We start from the raw sequence: 16,685 nt of genomic DNA, 5'->3' as shown, positions 1-16,685 counted from the left end.
TTCCGGAATGATGTCATCACTCTACTAAAAAAATTTAAACGTATACTTACAACAAATGTTTCTCAATTTATTTACAATTTAAAAAAAATAACTTCCAAAGTATCTAAATTCTCTGAAAAAACTGATTTCGTTGAGATCGCTAAAAAAATAAAAGTGATAGTTTCCAAAATTTTTCCAGGGTACAGTTTTTTGTCACTCACTGTATTATCTCGAGTGCCATGATAAGACGACATCAAAATCATCTCTATCCTAATCTGATGTATACGTTGTTTCCACATCTCACTTTCTCAGTGTAGTCTTCCAAGCAGCATGTAGTAGCCGTCCCAGGCATCCATTGGCGTGGTCACACAGTGTTATGTAGACCTACAACCATGAGTAATATACCGATATTGTTTATTTTCTCTTTAATTTTAATTTCAACAAACGCACTGCCAATTGGACTTAAAAATGAAGAACTTCCAAAAATAGTAGTAGCAGATATCAGTGAAAATGTGACCAACGATGAAAGGACAGAAAACGACACAGTGAGTGATATTAAAGTTAGTGACCGGGCTCTGGCAAGAGCATCTGTAAGACCTGGGATGGTAGTTCAAAGTTATGCTGTTCAATTGGAACCAAACGAAGCGAACGGAGTATTCAGTGGTTCAGTGGTTATTGTTGTGAATATCATTGACGCGGCGACAAGAGAAGATGACATCTTATTCCATATTAGTGACTTGGACGTCACTTCTGTGGTTTTCGCAGTTGGCGGAGGAACAAACTTTATGGAAGCGAACTTCTTTGAGGATGATGGGCTTTTGGTAATACAGACAGGAGTGATGGCAACGCTGTATTCATTTGTGATAGAATTCAATGGGAACCTGGACCCAGGTTTCGGATTATATTCTGGTTCTTACGCTGGTGCAAAGTAAGTTTTGTTCTTTCCTAAATCATTAAGAATCCCTGCAGACTAAAGATTTTTAGGCGGCCGATAGTTGGGCTTGATTCTAATTTGTATGAAGAATATTATAATTATACCAAATCAGTGTAATGTGCGCACTTTCATACAACTCCATACTGATTCTGATTAACAGCCCGACCCAACTATTGGCCAACTAAAAGTCGGTGGTCTGCACCTAGGCTTAGTGTACAGACGATATTAACACATCAAGCTAAATACTATTGCATTAAGTTGTAAAATGTAATAGGTGTTATTTTTCATTAAAATCTGATGCACGTCCGTTTGTCTTGATGTTGGTTTGGTTGATACGAGTAGATTCAATTCTTTACTAAGCGGGACTTTGAAAGATTTATTTACAATGCTTAATAACGAATAATGCTTTTTCTTCGAATACGAACGAATTCGATAACGAATAGTAGAGTAAGTATCACGATTTTTAAGCTTTGACCATTTCATCCTTATCTCAAGGAAAATGTGAAAGAAATGTAGATACATAATGAAATTATGTGAGTTACAATTACATTATGACAAAATAGAATTATGAACATTTACTGTTATTTTCCAAAATAGTTTATTTTTCTTTTACTAAGCTTCCACTGCTTTAAGTAGAACCTAGCACCATCTGTTTGGTTATCGAATAATCTCGTTTAAAGCTTCTCCTTAAAATGGCGCTGTGTAACAAAAAGTATTTCTTAAAGGTAGCACTAGGTGGCGCTATCAGTACCATTTCAATGAGCGAGATGGGATAAACATTTTCGGTTTTCGTCAATAATAAGAGTAGTAGATTAATTTATTAAATAATTACTTATGAAAACTACTTTCAATAGTATTGTGTATGACATTTCTTAATGCTACTAAAAACCATACAACCCAAGAAAGTCATTAGTGTTATTATTAGGAATTCGCTTCAAACCTACATGGTTAGGTATAGAATAAAGTTGTTTTAAATATTATTATGTTCTTTCATAAAACCAAGATTATATTTTGGAACTTTATTTTCATCTGGACACTTATCTCTAAGAGTTTTGATAATGCCAATCTTGCTATCAACTTATCAGGCTCGAATTGATACATTTTTTTTTTAGAAAAAATGATACACATGAATTTGTAACACAAATAAATAAGTAAAAATCCTACTTACTAAAGTTGTTACAAAAATCCGTTATATAAAACAGACTGAGTTATAACAACGCTGCTTCCTTATTTGAATTAAGAACACTGTAAAAACAATTTTTTATGTGATCACAATCACACCAAATAGGTATACTATTTACTGGCTTTATTTTGATGACCTTGACCTAATTTATTATATTTTTAACCGACTTCAAAAAGGAGGAGGTTATTTTATTTGTTTTACAAATACAATTAATACAGTAAACACTATAGGTAATCAACAATTTCCTATAATATACAGGGTGGAATTTTGTAATGCCACCTGTAGGCCTAAGATGCGCGCCGTGATAACTTTTATCGACGTCAATTTATATGGGCAAAATCGATAAAATGGCGTGATAACCGCCTATCACTTCTTCCTGGATTCAGACCGTTCATTCAAGATAAAATGCATGAGCTACTTGAAGTTGTGTGATAGCTAATGGCTAAATAGGGAACTGTTGCCAAATTTTATTTTTACTGAGTTATTATTAATTTAACTATTTGGATTGTTTTGTTAAAAATTGTTTTTTTTTCTCTTCTATGTGTAACTACCTAGATTAATTGGTTAAAATCTGTTCTTTTTTTTCTGTCGGCAAGCTTATTTTCTTTGAATGCTGTATTTACCTGTAAATACAGCATATCTTTTAGATTCTAGCTTTCTAATAATGTAACGATGCATGTAAATTGATATGTTGTTGGTAAATCTTAAACAATAAATAAATAAATAAATAAATCACGGCGCGCATCTTGGCCTACTGGAACTCTTAATACTGTAGATAGAAAATTTTACTGAAAGAAAACATTCCTTTATTTTTGAAAAGAAAGAGATCTGCATTCAAAGAATTTCGATTTTTTTTCGAAAATTCACTACCATACCATAAAATTTTCTGTAACATAATTAAAATAATTCAAGATTTCATGGTTTTCCTTTCATTTGATTTATTAAGTTTGTTAGAGAGATTTCATCCTTATACTTAACCCTAACGATCGATGTAATAAAAATACAGGGTGTAATTTTTAACAGATTTTAGTTGGTTCGATTCCCGGGTGTGACAAGCAATTTTTTCGAAATCTTTGAATGCAGTTATATTTCTAAATGGAAAATTTGGAAATGTCTAAAAAGAATCACACAACCCTTGAAATGTAAAGAAATCAAAAGTTTACATCCTCTAAAATTTATCTTTAAGGCCGGGTAGCAGAGAAAATGGCGAAAATGAGGTTTTCATTTTTCATTTTTGAGGTACTAAACAGTAAAATTAAAGGCTAAGATTTTTATTGGGCATAGTTGAGGATATTTTCTAGGGCTATTAACGGATGGAAACACGATTTGATGAAGTTGACTCGATAGAATATATTCCCAAAGTTACCTCTATTCGTTTTCTATTTATGGTTTTATTTTTAAAATAAGCGATTTGAGATTCTAAATCTTTTACTAAACTAAAGTTCAGAAATAACTTGAGGGCTTTTAACGGATGAAATTTTTATATTGCGTCTTATTTAGTTACTATGTTAAAAAATGTGGAAAAAATCGTCCATGACGGCTTGGACAATCTCAATCAGTCGCGCGGTGGCGCTTACGGAGGACGGACGCGTGTCAGTTTTTTGGCCGTGACAGTTCGCGATTTGTCAATATTTTTGACAATGATGACTTTGATGAGTTACAGTATAATAATATCAGTGTTACTGGAGAAAGCTTAAATTTTTGATAATTAAAAATTATCAATTTTGTCTACCTATTGAAATTTAAATCGTTCGCATCCTTTTAAACGAAGACTCTACTCATGATACATAGTACATTCCTCAAATATGAGACAAAACCAATGAGTTAAAATTACATTTTAATAGTACCTACATACAATCGACTTACACTCTTTAGAAGAGCACACTGACACAAATCTTATATCTTATATCTTATATCTTATATATATATAAAAGAAAGTCGTGTTAGTTACACCACTTATAACTCAAGAACGGCTGAACCGATTTAGCTGAAAATTGTCAGGGAGGTAGTTTAGAGCCAGGAGAAGGACATAGGATACTTTTTATTCCGTTCGAAATAAAAAAAAAAGTCTGCTTATTTATTGCCATTAAGGCGGAACAAAGTTCGCCGGGTCAGCTAGTAAATAATAAAAAATACTGTCTAAGGTCTGTAGCTAAAGGTCTAAGCTGTAAGATAGAAGAATCTTCAAGCCAAAAAGATGGCAGATGCAGCAGATGTCAACGGATTTAAAACTGGAGTTCATGTGACTCCTTGTAGACTTGAGTGTCTAGAGCGTCCCTTCCTCCACCACGCGTAAGAATTTTCACAAAAATACTGTCTAAGGTCTGTAGCTAAAGGTCTACGCTGCAAGATGGAAGAATCTTCTAACCAAAAAGATGGCAGATGCAGCAGATGTCAACGGATTTAAAACTGGAGTTGATGTAACTCCTTGTAGACTTGAGTGTCTAGAGTGTCCCTTCCTCCACCATGCGTAAGAATTTTCACAAAAATACTATCTAAGGTCTGTAGCTAAAGGTCTAAGCCGTAAGATAGAAGAATCGTATAGCCAAAAACATGGCAGATGCAGCAGTTATCAACGGATTTAAAACTGGAGTTCATGTGTATCCTTGTAGTTTTGAGTCTCTAGAGCAGTGGTTCTTAACCTTTAAGTCATGAGGGACCATTTTACCAAATTTCTGTCTTGTCAGGGACCACCTCATAATCGGTCAAAACCAGTTTGACTGCAAAAATCAGTTAAAAGTGGTTTTGACCAAGGTGTGCAAGTGCACATCGTGGACCACTTGGAATGCCTCCAGGGACCACCAGTGGTCCGCGGACCACCGGTTAAGAACCACTGCTCTAGAGCGTCCCTTCCTCCACCATGCGTAAGAATGTTTCAAAAATACTGTCTAAGGTCTGTAGCTAAAGGTCTAAGCTGCAAGATAGAAGAATCTTCTAGCCAAAAAGATTGCAGATGCAGCAGATGTCAACGGATTTAAATCTTGGAGTTCATGTGACTCCTTCTAGACTTGAGTCTCTAGAGCGTCCCTTCCTCCACCATGCGTAAAAGTTTTCCAAAAATACTGTCTGAGGTCTGTAATAAAAGTCTAAACTGCAAGATAGAAGAATCTTTTAGCCAAAAACATGGCAGATGCAGCATATATCAACGGATTTAAGACTGGACTGGCACCACCTTGCAATGTCATCCTCTCATTGTTATCTGTAATGTAAATTATTTTTAAAATGTATTTAAAAAATAAAATGTTCGTTTTATTATTTCAATAATCTGACCTCTCAACTCAATTACACTACACAAACACCTTTGTTCGCAACTGTACTGACGAAACCTCGATATTATACCGTTCATTTAAGATGGCAAGCCTTATGTATGGAACGGTCGCTTTTTTGTAACCTTTATAATTTGGTCGGCTTATAGAAGAATTCCTGATATTTTTTTGCAGTTCGATAACTTTCTTATAAGTCATAAAATAAAGCTGAAATTAACAGGATAGCTTATTCAAGGAACATTTTAATTTGTCCATTGTATGCCATGTTCCCTTGTTATAAGGGAATCGCGTATTCGGCCACGAAAGTAGACTGTTAAAATAAATTAGATTTCTTGAAATCTCTCTTTTGCGCAAAGCCACATCATTTATATTTACTGTGGTTATAAAAGTGTACCAAGGGTACATGCTACACCTTTTTATTCGATTGTAAGAGTACTGGTTTACTCACAAATCCGTTTTATCTGATTTTCGAAATCTTTTAATTACACTGGTGTTTATCATTCAAATCAATGACTAATATTTGAACTAATTTGGACATATCAAGGTCTATCATTGGTATTTTTTTCAAACTTCTGCGTTGAGCCATTTACGAGATCTGGGACATCACAAAACATTACCCCAGCAAAATTCTAAATAACTTAAGAACCGGAACACGAATAAATTTTGCTATTTGTGGACAAATTACTACGCAACAAGAGCTATCTATCCATGTATTTGGTTCCGGGATAGAACGACTTTCAAAAAAAAATTTTGCCAGGGTAATGTTTGAAACGTTACCCCAGCAAAATCTGTTTTTTCCTAATAACTTTAAAACTATAATTTGAACGAATTTTGCTATTAGTGGACAAATTTCTGCTCACGATGGACTAATTATCTGCTATACTCTCGACTCTCTAAAGCACAACATTTATAAAAATGTTGCTGCGGTAATGCACTCCAGGTAACCGTGTGTGATGCTTATTGCTCATAGTGATTTTCGATACAGAGCCCCGTACATACGTTATACATAAATTATGGAAAAAAACACCCAGACCAATACAAACAAATATGTATGCAATTTTAGTATGATATTTTTATTTATTAATAAACAAAAAGACTGAACAAAATTGATGCGTGTACTGATTAATGTAATTAACCACATGCAAAGCTTTGTGAATTGCAACAACTATAATTTATTATCCAAGCTCTAAATAATCGCTACTACGAGTAACTGATCATAAAATGTTTTTCCAATCGCTCAAGCTCCCGAGGATCTACCGATAGGTCGGGTGACGTAATCTTGAAATTCTTTTAGCCGGCGCGGAACTTCCGGAAGGTCGGGTGACGCCACGCCTTTTTGAACCGTGTTTACTTTGGCAGTTATATTCTATATTTATTCGATTCTAAAATATGTTCCCAAAAATTTTGAAAGTTGTTTTAATTTGTATCACTTGGATATGATTTGTATTAGAAAGTGCTGTGAGTGTGACGCTTGAACGGAAGGAAGTCAACCTAACCTAACCAACTGCGTATTTCTAAACTGCGTATTTCTATACTGTGTAGCCGCGAGAGCTATTTGGCGCGCTGTCTTCGGCGAAGAATTGCGCGCGCAGATTTAGACAGCGCGAAATACCTACTTTAGCAGAAATACCAAGCCTTAAGACCATCCTCTCTTTGTCTTACTTAAACTAAATTATGAAAACAAAGTTGTGTTTTTTCAGATAATGGTATTAGAAAGTTTCAGCAGTAGAATTATATACTCCTTAATGTTACCTCTAAACACCTTATACACCACGGAATACAAATTGATAAAATCGGATGTTTTTTTTTAAGGATCTGTTTGTTTTGCAAAATAATATACAATTTTGTGTTTTCTTTCAGCAACTACTTGGCTATGAACTTGCACCCGACCTATGCAAGACGTGTGTTCCCGTGTATCGACGAGCTGACTGAAGCATCCACCATATCATTCGCTATCAATGGTGTTGACTATCCTGTCATACTTTCCAACTCTTTGCCTGAAGAAAATAATCCGTGAGTAATTTTATGCGTTGCAAAATTATTGAGGTATGATCAGTGAACTAAAGAATAATTATGTATAAGTATAATAAAGTCCGATGTGAGGACCATTCTGTCACCAAAAGTGCCAAAAGTTGGAGTAGAGAAGTTTTTGAGAAAGACGCCTTTATTTAGGATGCTGATCCTCATCTTAACATCATCAAAAAAGTTGGCATTGGCTACTCAAAACAAAAGATAATCTTTTAGCATCTCTTAATATTTTTTCTCAAACAAAATAATAAATTATCATAATAGATAATAATTTAAGTATTATGGGAAGAAGACACAAATGTTGTCGCGACTGTGCGACGCGCGCCCGCAGTGAGTGTGCGAGCGCGACAGCAACATAATTACGGGCGAGCGATAAGTATGGGTAGCTTGGGGTCATTGGACAAAATTCTACGTGCTCACGGACCAGGCTTTATAAACTTTCTTCTTTATTTCAGGAATCAGTTCCGTCCTCTGCAAGGGCCACCCCACCTTTGGGGTATGATTGCTCACAACTACAATCCAATCAACACCCCGATCGCTGGAGTCTCCTTGATAGCAAGACCTGGCGTGACTAGCCAGGACCGAGCGTCTGTAGCTATCAACTCCTTCATGACCTGGCTAAATGAGTGGACTCAGAAGAATTACTTCGAAATTGTCGTTAATCAAGCCGCAACAATGAATGTGATAGCCATTCCCGATGTTGCGAATAGTTGGTACTCACTCTCCATTGTTGGTATCTGGTAAGTTTAAAATTAAATAAATAGCAACCTTGGTGTTCAGAATAACTATAGGCGTTTTACATGGACCGAAGGATTGAAGTGCCATCCGAAACACACAACCATAATCGTATGTCGTCATAAAACTGGAAATAAATAGGATTAGAATTAGATTTAGATTAGGCCAGTAGAATTAGATTTTAAATCGGAAATAATTCCTATACTTTTATCCTATAAATTCTTTATTTTATTGTTTTAATGGCTTCATTTGTTTCCCATTAATACTATCCTAGATTTTCGTCTTCGGCGGAGTTGTGCTTAAGTGGTGGGGCAGCCCGAAAGGGCCATTTTTGCGGTTTTACCATCAAACCAGTAGTTTCTGAGATTAGTGCGCTCAAACAAACAAACTCTTCAGCACTTTAATATGAACTTGTTGTTGTTGATTTTTTGAGTCGAACCATACCTGGTTCGACTCAAAAAGTCAACTTATACCTAAGACTAGGCAACACAATCGTGCAGGAGGGTGCAAGGAAGAGAGGCAGCCACAGTAGATAACACAGAGTCGTTCAAGAGAGTGCAAGGAACAGGTGCAACAACCGTAGTAAAGGAACGGCTGGGATGAATAAGGATAGGCGAATCCAACTTGCTACGCTTGACAGGACTACGCTGGTTATGGTGGGAGCCTGCGGGTGACGAGCCATTGGACGTAGAGAGGGTCATTAAATATACGTATATTTTCTAATTTTTCGAAGATAGGCACGAGAACGGTTTATCCAAAATAATAAATATGAATTTGGTCTTATTCAATGTAGGATTAAATGCCCTTTAATCGTCATGAAGATCAGTTTTTCATAGTGCAAATCCTTTACACGGTATAACCGTAAAACCGCAATTCGAGGAGCTCCATCACTTAAGCACAACTCCGTCGAAGTCGAAAACCTACATAGTCTTGAAAAGCAACAAATGAAGCCATTAAAACAATAAAACCTTTTGTAGGAATTATTTCCGATTTAATTGATTTTCATGTCTTATTCTACTGGCCTAGATATCAAAGATTATTATAATATGTTTTAAAAATGTGTGTGCAATTTAAATTGATCCCAAGTACAGGTTAGTCTGTCTAGAACCATGAAGCTAGAGGGAAGGAAATTAAAAATGAATGCTCTAAAGAGAGCTAAAGTTTTAAGAATGGTTCAAACAAAAGTTAGGAACTGCATTTTTAAAATCTGGTAAACAATATTTTAAAACTAATGCGTTTTTATCAGGGAACCCTACGTCTTAATGCCTATAACTCACTCGGTAATGCAACGGAAGATTGGGTTGGTGGCCATCGCGGAGGCAATGTCGCGACAGTGGTTCGGCTACGTGCTATACCCAGAAAACTGGATCCACAACTGGGTTCTCACTGGTATAGGCACTTATGCTGCATACGAAGCCGTTAAAGATGTGAGTAGATTCTGTTGCAATCCTGTTTTAGACTAGTGTCCGTCACTGAATAAACATTTTTCTTTCTTCTTGAATTGTGTATTATGTGGAAATGCAGACAGAGTCAAATGGTTAGTCAAAATTTATGTGACCACGTTGCCTGAGTTAATACTGAGAATTGAATTCACGTGGAGTTAAAGTGGATGTCACGCGTAACATTGATAATTCTTACAAATAAGCAAAGTTAGTTAGACTTTAGTTAAACAGTATTACGAGGCCCCATATTCTGGAGGCATTGATGAATTTGAGAGTAAAAACTTTCCAATCACTATTTGACGATAAAAATATAGCTGATAACTTACGTCTTATTTAAATTTTCAGCTTGAAACTAACCCGAATGGAGAGGATGACACTCTTTTGGACGTCGACACCATGTTTGTGGCTGACGTGATACAAGAGAGCTTGCTTCGTGATGGCTACACCACCACCGCTTTGGTTCTTCAACCTGACGAACTTATAATAGAAGAAGATGATGTCAGACAAAAAATATATGGTCTTATCGAGTACAAAGCTCCAGCGATTATGTCTATGTTAAGACTTGTGCTTAGTAATGCCGACACAGATTTCATACAAGTCGCCGCAAGAGGACTCTTCATCAGCAGGTATGTAATTCACGTAGATGTGTCACACTTCTCTCTAAATGATATAGCAATTCAATAGATCCAGCGCTTAAATCTTTGACCTGACAAAACATACAATTTGAAGCATATCTGAAGTCTCGCTGACGTTGACGTCTCAAAAACACCCTCCCGTGCCTCTCCCATACCCCAGGCACTGACTGAGCTCTTAAGCTAGCTACCTATAGTAGCACTATTGAAAAAACTGTTAGTTGTTATCAAACATGATTTTTGCAGGTCGCTTCAAACTGTGAACACTTTGAACTTCATAGACGCTATAAACAGTCAGTGGGCGTCGCACCCAGACCGAATCATAGGAGACATAGAGGAGTTCCTAGAGCCATACATCACCTCCCCAGGCTATCCAGTCGTCCGTGTTCACATCACACAAGGAGGATTGACTTTAAACCAGGTTTGTGGTCAGGTTTTACCTCTTTATCTTTCTTTAAAAAATGAATGAGAGTTTTAATTAGGTACTATTCTGAACCGAGCCTATTGATGATGCTGGTTCTCCTAAGTGATTTCTTACTCGGAGAACCATGGCATTACATTACGAACCAGTTGTATAACTACGGTCATCTGTAGTCGCTTAGCGTGCAACAGTTTTAGGCTGAGTTGCACCACCTTCTTTTTATCGTGACTAAAACCATAACCGTTGTTTTTTGTATGGAGTTTGACAGACTTTTGGCGTTTATTAAAGTTAAAGTAACATGGTGGAACCCAGCCAAGTCTGTCAGTTGTTCTAATTTAAAATCCTCATGATCATGTACAACTTGGTTTTTCGCTCATCATCATCATCTTAGCCATAGGACGTCCACTGCTGAACATGCCTCTCCCAATGCTTTCAATGCTGCCCGGTTGGTAGCGGCCTGCGTCCAGCGCCTTCCTGCTACCTTTATGATGTCGTCGGTCCACCTTGTGGGTAACCGTACCAAGATGCGCTTTCCGGGTTTTCACTCACTAATCTAAAACCATTTTTGTCTCCAGCAACATTTCCAATTTAATACACCAGCAGTACCTCAAACATTCCAAATTCCGCTGACGTTTACGAGGAGTATTGATAGGAATTTTGACAATGTTCATCCATTTATGATTCTGGATGTGGCCACGTTTTCTCACAATATCGAAATTGGTGGTGAAGAAGATTGGGTGATTTACAATATCCAAGGACGAGGTGAGATTTAGAACAATATCTATCAGATCTTTAGGCAGCTAATGGAAAAAGCATCATTTTTATTTAATGTATGAATTTTATTACAGGATACTACCGCGTTTGGTATGATAATGATCTTATGGAAAGATTACAAATGGCTCTTGAAGACCCTGAGCGTAGAGAAGAAATACATCCTTTGAACAGAGCCACTGTAAGTAAATATACATTGGAATTTAATTTAAGATTTTACAGTTCAGATCTTGTAAACTTGATAATAACTCATGTCCCAAAAATTTTCTCTTTACAGTTGATCGATGACTCACTCAATTTAGCAAGAGGTGGCTTACTTGGATACGATCTAGCACTGCAACTGGTCTTAACGATGGAGCATGAAACAAACTATGCGGTATGGAGAGCCTTTATCAGGAATATGGAGTTCATCCAGAAACGATTATTGGCAATGGTGGCTGATGATGAAGACTTGGACCCGGACATATACTTGGTAAGAAAACAATCTGCAATAAGAATATTCAATAAACTACCAATAGTATTAAGAAAAGAAACAAATAAAAAAATATTCATCAGAGACCTAAAGAACCTACTAATAAAAAAATGCTACTACAGCCTAAACGAGTACCTACTTCAGTGACTTAAACTTAAATTAAAAATATTTTTGTATCCGTTACACGTTGATTACTAAATCAATCATTTAATTGCTAAGCCTAAATGGGTAACATGATGTACTGGATAATATGATAACCACATCTTGTAAACATTCATGAAATGCAATAAACACATTTTGACTTTGACTTTGAAAATCAGCCTAGGATTTAATTTAAATCATTTTATTTTAATTGCTTTCTTTTAAAAAAAATTACCTAAGATTGCGCAGAGAATCTGACCAAGGACTTTATGGGCTCGTTTCCACGGAGAGATCCCGTTTTTTACAGGATTCCGTTTAGTAATACGTGTTTTAATATTAACGTTCACACGAATATACCGTTTGCAGTCTCCCGCTAAAAACCACGAACGGTTGGTTTTTCGATTTCAAATTATGTGTGTCCACAAGACAGTTTTGCGGGATACTGAAATACTGAATTCCGCAAAACTTGATTGACGTGGAAACGAGCCCTAACCTGTTAACATTTTCCAGAGATTGGTGCGACGAACCATTGGAGCTATAGAGAACGAGCTCGGCTTCAAACCAGACTTAACTGAGCCAGCCATGGACTCTCTGACGCGCGGCATCGTGATGGACCACGCCTGCCGCGCCGGCTATGACCCATGCATAGCTGCAGCTGTTGACTGGTTCTATGACCCGAATGCTGCCGAGCCTACTGTGTAAGTTACCACAAATGATTGTTAGAATCGTCTCAAGAAAAAAATTAAACTCTATGGCACTCTATGGTAATACATACTTTGATTTTGTTATGCCCAAATATCGCTGGCAAATCGTCAAACGTTAAGCTTTGGATGATATGGCTGGAACATGGGCAGATCATGAAGTGTCGGCGTGTCACTATATGCCCGGGCACATCATGATGAGACCAATCCAACGATCAGCCCATGACATATACAAAAGAGAGTCTAGCTATTGCATTATTATTACATTTTATCATTACAATAAGCATTGAAAACCTGTAATTCAGGGAAATCTAATCACAACTCTGAAATTATTTCTCTAGTTCAATTTTAACTTCCTGACATTGACATTATTTGCTTCTAGAAATCCGAATATTCCTCACGATATTCGGCCCGCGGTATTCTGCACAATGGTGAAGGAAGGCGGTAATGAAGTCATAGACGCTCTCAGGGCCCGTCTTGAGATCGAGACCACGATGTACGAGCGATTGGTCATCCTGGAGTCTTTTGGTTGTTCCCAGGACGGAGGCTTTATTAACGGGTGAGTTACTTACTTACTTACTAAAGGTAGCAAGAAGGCGCTGGACGCAGACCACTACCAACCAGTCAACATGGATATCATTGGGGGAGGCCTATGTTCAGCAGTGGAACGTCCTATGGCTGAAATAATGATGATGATGAAAGTTTTGACGTCGTTGCGTTTCCAGTGACTGTTTATTTTCCCCGTGTCAAACTTGGCCTTCACTGGTCGGATTTATTGGCGGTCATACTCAGCTGTCTATGGTTACACAGGAGTTGCAGCGATGGTAACCAAACGTGGTTGGAGAGTTACTTTAGTAGTCACAAAGATAAGATCATCGTCAATCAACAAGGGCTTCTTAATTGTATTTTATCAGTGGGTCCGCTCAGAATTCTAGGATTCCCCGAAACTTTATATTCATAAGATTTTTTTTCCAGGCTGCTCGCTGAGACAGTGGCAGCAAACAGTCCGTACAGCGTGGAGGAAAGAGTCAGGATATTCAAGGCGGTCGTCACCTCAAGCCAAGATAATGCTTTCAACGCATTACAGTTCATAATACAGAATACGGGTGCAATAAGGCAGAGGTAAGTTTTATTATTTGTTCGGATTATTGTCACAGGATAAAACTCGGAAGAAGTCTCTTCATCTAAGGACCCTTTGGAGTTACTTGTAGTCTAAAAATGTAACAAGCTAAATATGTGGGCTAATCATAATCTCGTTGATTTTTCAGATATGGTGGGGAGAAAAAACTGGAAGAAGTCATTTTCGTTCTAGCGGAAAACATGGTGGATCCAGGTCTAGCTACTGACGTAAGTAACAAAAAGATAAATGTATCATAGGTATTCCAATAATTTTGTTTCCTATATTGGATCAATTCAGTTGATGTATTGTAATAGTCCAAAAGGAAACTTTCCTAATTTTACGGGCTTCTCAAAGGGAAGCTTTCAACTTCAAGTCATGAGAAAAATTTTTTTAGAATCATTATTAGCAGCCGCTCATTATAATTTATTTATTTATTTGTTACTAGTACCAAACATGGGTGTTCGGCCAGCTCAACAGTCTTGGCTCGTCTGAAGCAGTAGCACAGAGGTTCAACCAGTTGGTGCAAGAGAACCTGCAGTGGGACAACAGGTACAGAGACTTCGTCTACGAGTGGATCGATGAGAATGACGCCACTACCGCAGCTCTATCCATGTTGTTAGTCTGTATAACGGTTGTATTGACGTTGTTCAATCACTAGCTACAATACACTTAGCCTAGGCGCAGACCATCGATTTTTCGTCGGCTGATAGTTTAGTCGGGCAGTTGATCAGTATGGGCATTGGGCATGTATGGAAATGTGCAGTTTCGGCCCAACTATCGGCCAAATAAAAATCGTTGGTCTGCGCTTAGGCTACTTGTAATATTATGTACTAGGCGAGTTAATTTAAAGAACAACGATGCCGTAGAGTCGTTGTGTTAAAATATTTATTAGTAATTAGGAAATATTTTTAAGAGTTTATAGTAATAGTATTCTCTTTGAGATTTATGTTTATTTTTATAATCATGCGTATATTAATATGGTAGGTTTTACACCTTATGTACATGGGTTATTAATTAATTTTACTAAAAAATTATGATATAGAGTTTAATGGATTTAGATATTTTAAAACGGTTGTGGGTTTATACAAGTACGTATCGTTATACTAAGTGAGATTGAAACCTAATACTATCTTTTTGATAGTATATTTCGTTTCTTAGTGAGTTTTTTGGGTCCTTTTTTGCAACCTAAAATGGAGTATGGTCACATTCTGTTACGCATAATGTAACAGAAATGTTTGATTTGTTTTTTTAATTATTATTATTATTATTGAATATGCAACTATATTATAATGTAAGAAAATGTTATTGTTATTTTAAAATATTATTATTCACATAAAAATATAATAATCCTTAAAATATTAATTGTTTATGTAGAGTGATTGAGTTGTATGAAAATTGCACAAAGTGAAATATATAAAATTAAGAAATATTGTAATCGTTACTTAATAATTTATTATTTTAATTATTATAATTATACATTATTCCTTAATATCAATAATATAGAGTTAAAACAGTATTGAATATTCTTATAGGATAAGGTTTTTTACTGCATTTTCACTCATAGTCTTATGATAATTAAAATATTTAGACGTAGGAAAATTAGTAATTTAATTATAGTTACACTGGATTTGGAGCAAACGCGTCCTCTTGCTTCAAATGCGGTTTAATTTATTAATTATTAAGTTAAAATTGGTTTATATTAAATTTTATCAAAGCTTATAACGTTAAATAAGTTATAATTAAGGCACAATGTTTCATGTTTTTATTTTTAATTTATCCTTAACATTTAAGTTTATTATAAACTAGCTTTCCGCCCGCGGCTTCGCCCGCGTGGAATTTTGTCTGTCACAGAAAAACTTTATCGCGCGCGTCCCTGTTTCAAAAACCGGGATAAAAACTATCCTATGTTCTTTCCCGGGACTCAAACTATCTCTATGCCAAATTTCATCAAAATCGGTTGCGAGGTTTAAGCGGGAAAGCGTAACAGACAGACAGACAGACAGAGTTACTTTCGCATTTATAATATTAGTTGGGATGTAAAACTTATTAAAAAAGATGTAATGTGTACATATTACATAAATGTTATTTAAAAACATAATAAATTAGACTAAGACAATAAATACATTTTTTATTTACTGTGTCAAAATATAATATTCAATGACATTATGACTAGAATATACAGGGCAGTAAGATAATAAATATGACAACTATAAAACAATATCATTATTCTCATTCAAATATCTATTATTAGTTTTAAAATGTGATGAAAGGGAATGTAACTTTCATATAAAAAATACTGTAACGTAAACAAAAAGCAACGTGGAAACAAGAAGTAATAAGTATTTTGCAGAAATAAATAGTAACCGTCATTAAATCCAAAACAAACGAGATCAGTCTTTCTCTTTTCTCTACAGAACATCAAGACATTAATATTTGTTTTTTATTTAAGTGTTTTAATGTACCGTACCTATTTTACCAGTTAAAATACAATAATAATAAAGTTTTAACAAAAAATATTTCAACTAAACAGCATAGCTAGTACAGATAACGATAACAAATAAAAACAAACGAAAGGCGACTCCGCGGATCCCTTGTGCGCATCTGTCAGTGCGCTTTTTTCGGTAGACTGTAAAAAAAATTAAGAATGTTAAGAAAATACACGAATTTAAAAAACACACAAAAGAAGTGCGATTATATTTTTTGTGATTTAATTTAGTGTTTTTAAAATGGGATACTTCCTACCGTATTTAAAAGAGAGTTATTAAACTCTGAGTCTTAGGCTGGATTGCACCATTTTATTTTAACTTTGACAAATGTTTGACATATCTCAAACTCCATACAAAAAGCACCGGTTATTGTT

At 35.9% G+C, this 16,685-nt stretch overlaps 2 protein-coding genes across 2 annotated transcripts in view; one reads left to right on the top strand and one right to left on the bottom strand.

Annotated features, from left to right (window-relative positions):
- Positions 1 to 263: 263 nt before the first annotated feature.
- LOC135074025 (membrane alanyl aminopeptidase-like) lies at positions 264 to 15,945 on the top strand. Its single transcript, XM_063968330.1, has 14 exons — positions 264 to 907; positions 7,223 to 7,375; positions 7,846 to 8,130; positions 9,372 to 9,552; positions 9,913 to 10,193; positions 10,446 to 10,620; positions 11,196 to 11,382; positions 11,469 to 11,572; positions 11,669 to 11,863; positions 12,515 to 12,702; positions 13,088 to 13,264; positions 13,681 to 13,827; positions 13,974 to 14,052; positions 14,271 to 15,945. Exons 1-14 carry the CDS (start codon positions 372 to 374, stop codon positions 14,481 to 14,483), a joined length of 2,901 nt encoding a protein of 966 aa, XP_063824400.1. The 5' UTR covers positions 264 to 371; the 3' UTR covers positions 14,484 to 15,945.
- Positions 15,938 to 16,685, bottom strand: part of LOC135074026 (aminopeptidase N-like) — a 13,979-nt gene continuing 13,231 nt past the window's right edge. The window contains exon 13 of the mRNA XM_063968331.1: positions 15,938 to 16,451. Coding sequence (XP_063824401.1) covers positions 16,344 to 16,451 — 108 coding nt within the window. The 3' untranslated portion in view covers positions 15,938 to 16,343. The remainder of the gene's footprint in view (positions 16,452 to 16,685) is intronic.

This window comes from Ostrinia nubilalis, chromosome 8 (genome assembly GCF_963855985.1).
Source record: "Ostrinia nubilalis chromosome 8, ilOstNubi1.1, whole genome shotgun sequence".
NCBI classification, from domain to species: Eukaryota; Metazoa; Arthropoda; class Insecta; order Lepidoptera; family Crambidae; genus Ostrinia; species Ostrinia nubilalis.
Note: the sequence above shows the minus strand (reverse complement) of the source record. Positions and strands in the feature narration are given on the sequence as shown.

Excerpts from the sequence above, each read along its gene's own strand:
- LOC135074025 (XM_063968330.1), top strand. The coding sequence starts at position 372 with ATGAGTAATATACCGATATTGTTTATTTTCTCTTTAATTTTAATTTCA. Across the intron at positions 8,131-9,371 it reads CTCTCCATTGTTGGTATCTG|GGAACCCTACGTCTTAATGC; the intron begins GTAAGTTTAAAA and ends CGTTTTTATCAG. Across the intron at positions 11,383-11,468 it reads TTACAATATCCAAGGACGAG|GATACTACCGCGTTTGGTAT; the intron begins GTGAGATTTAGA and ends ATTTTATTACAG.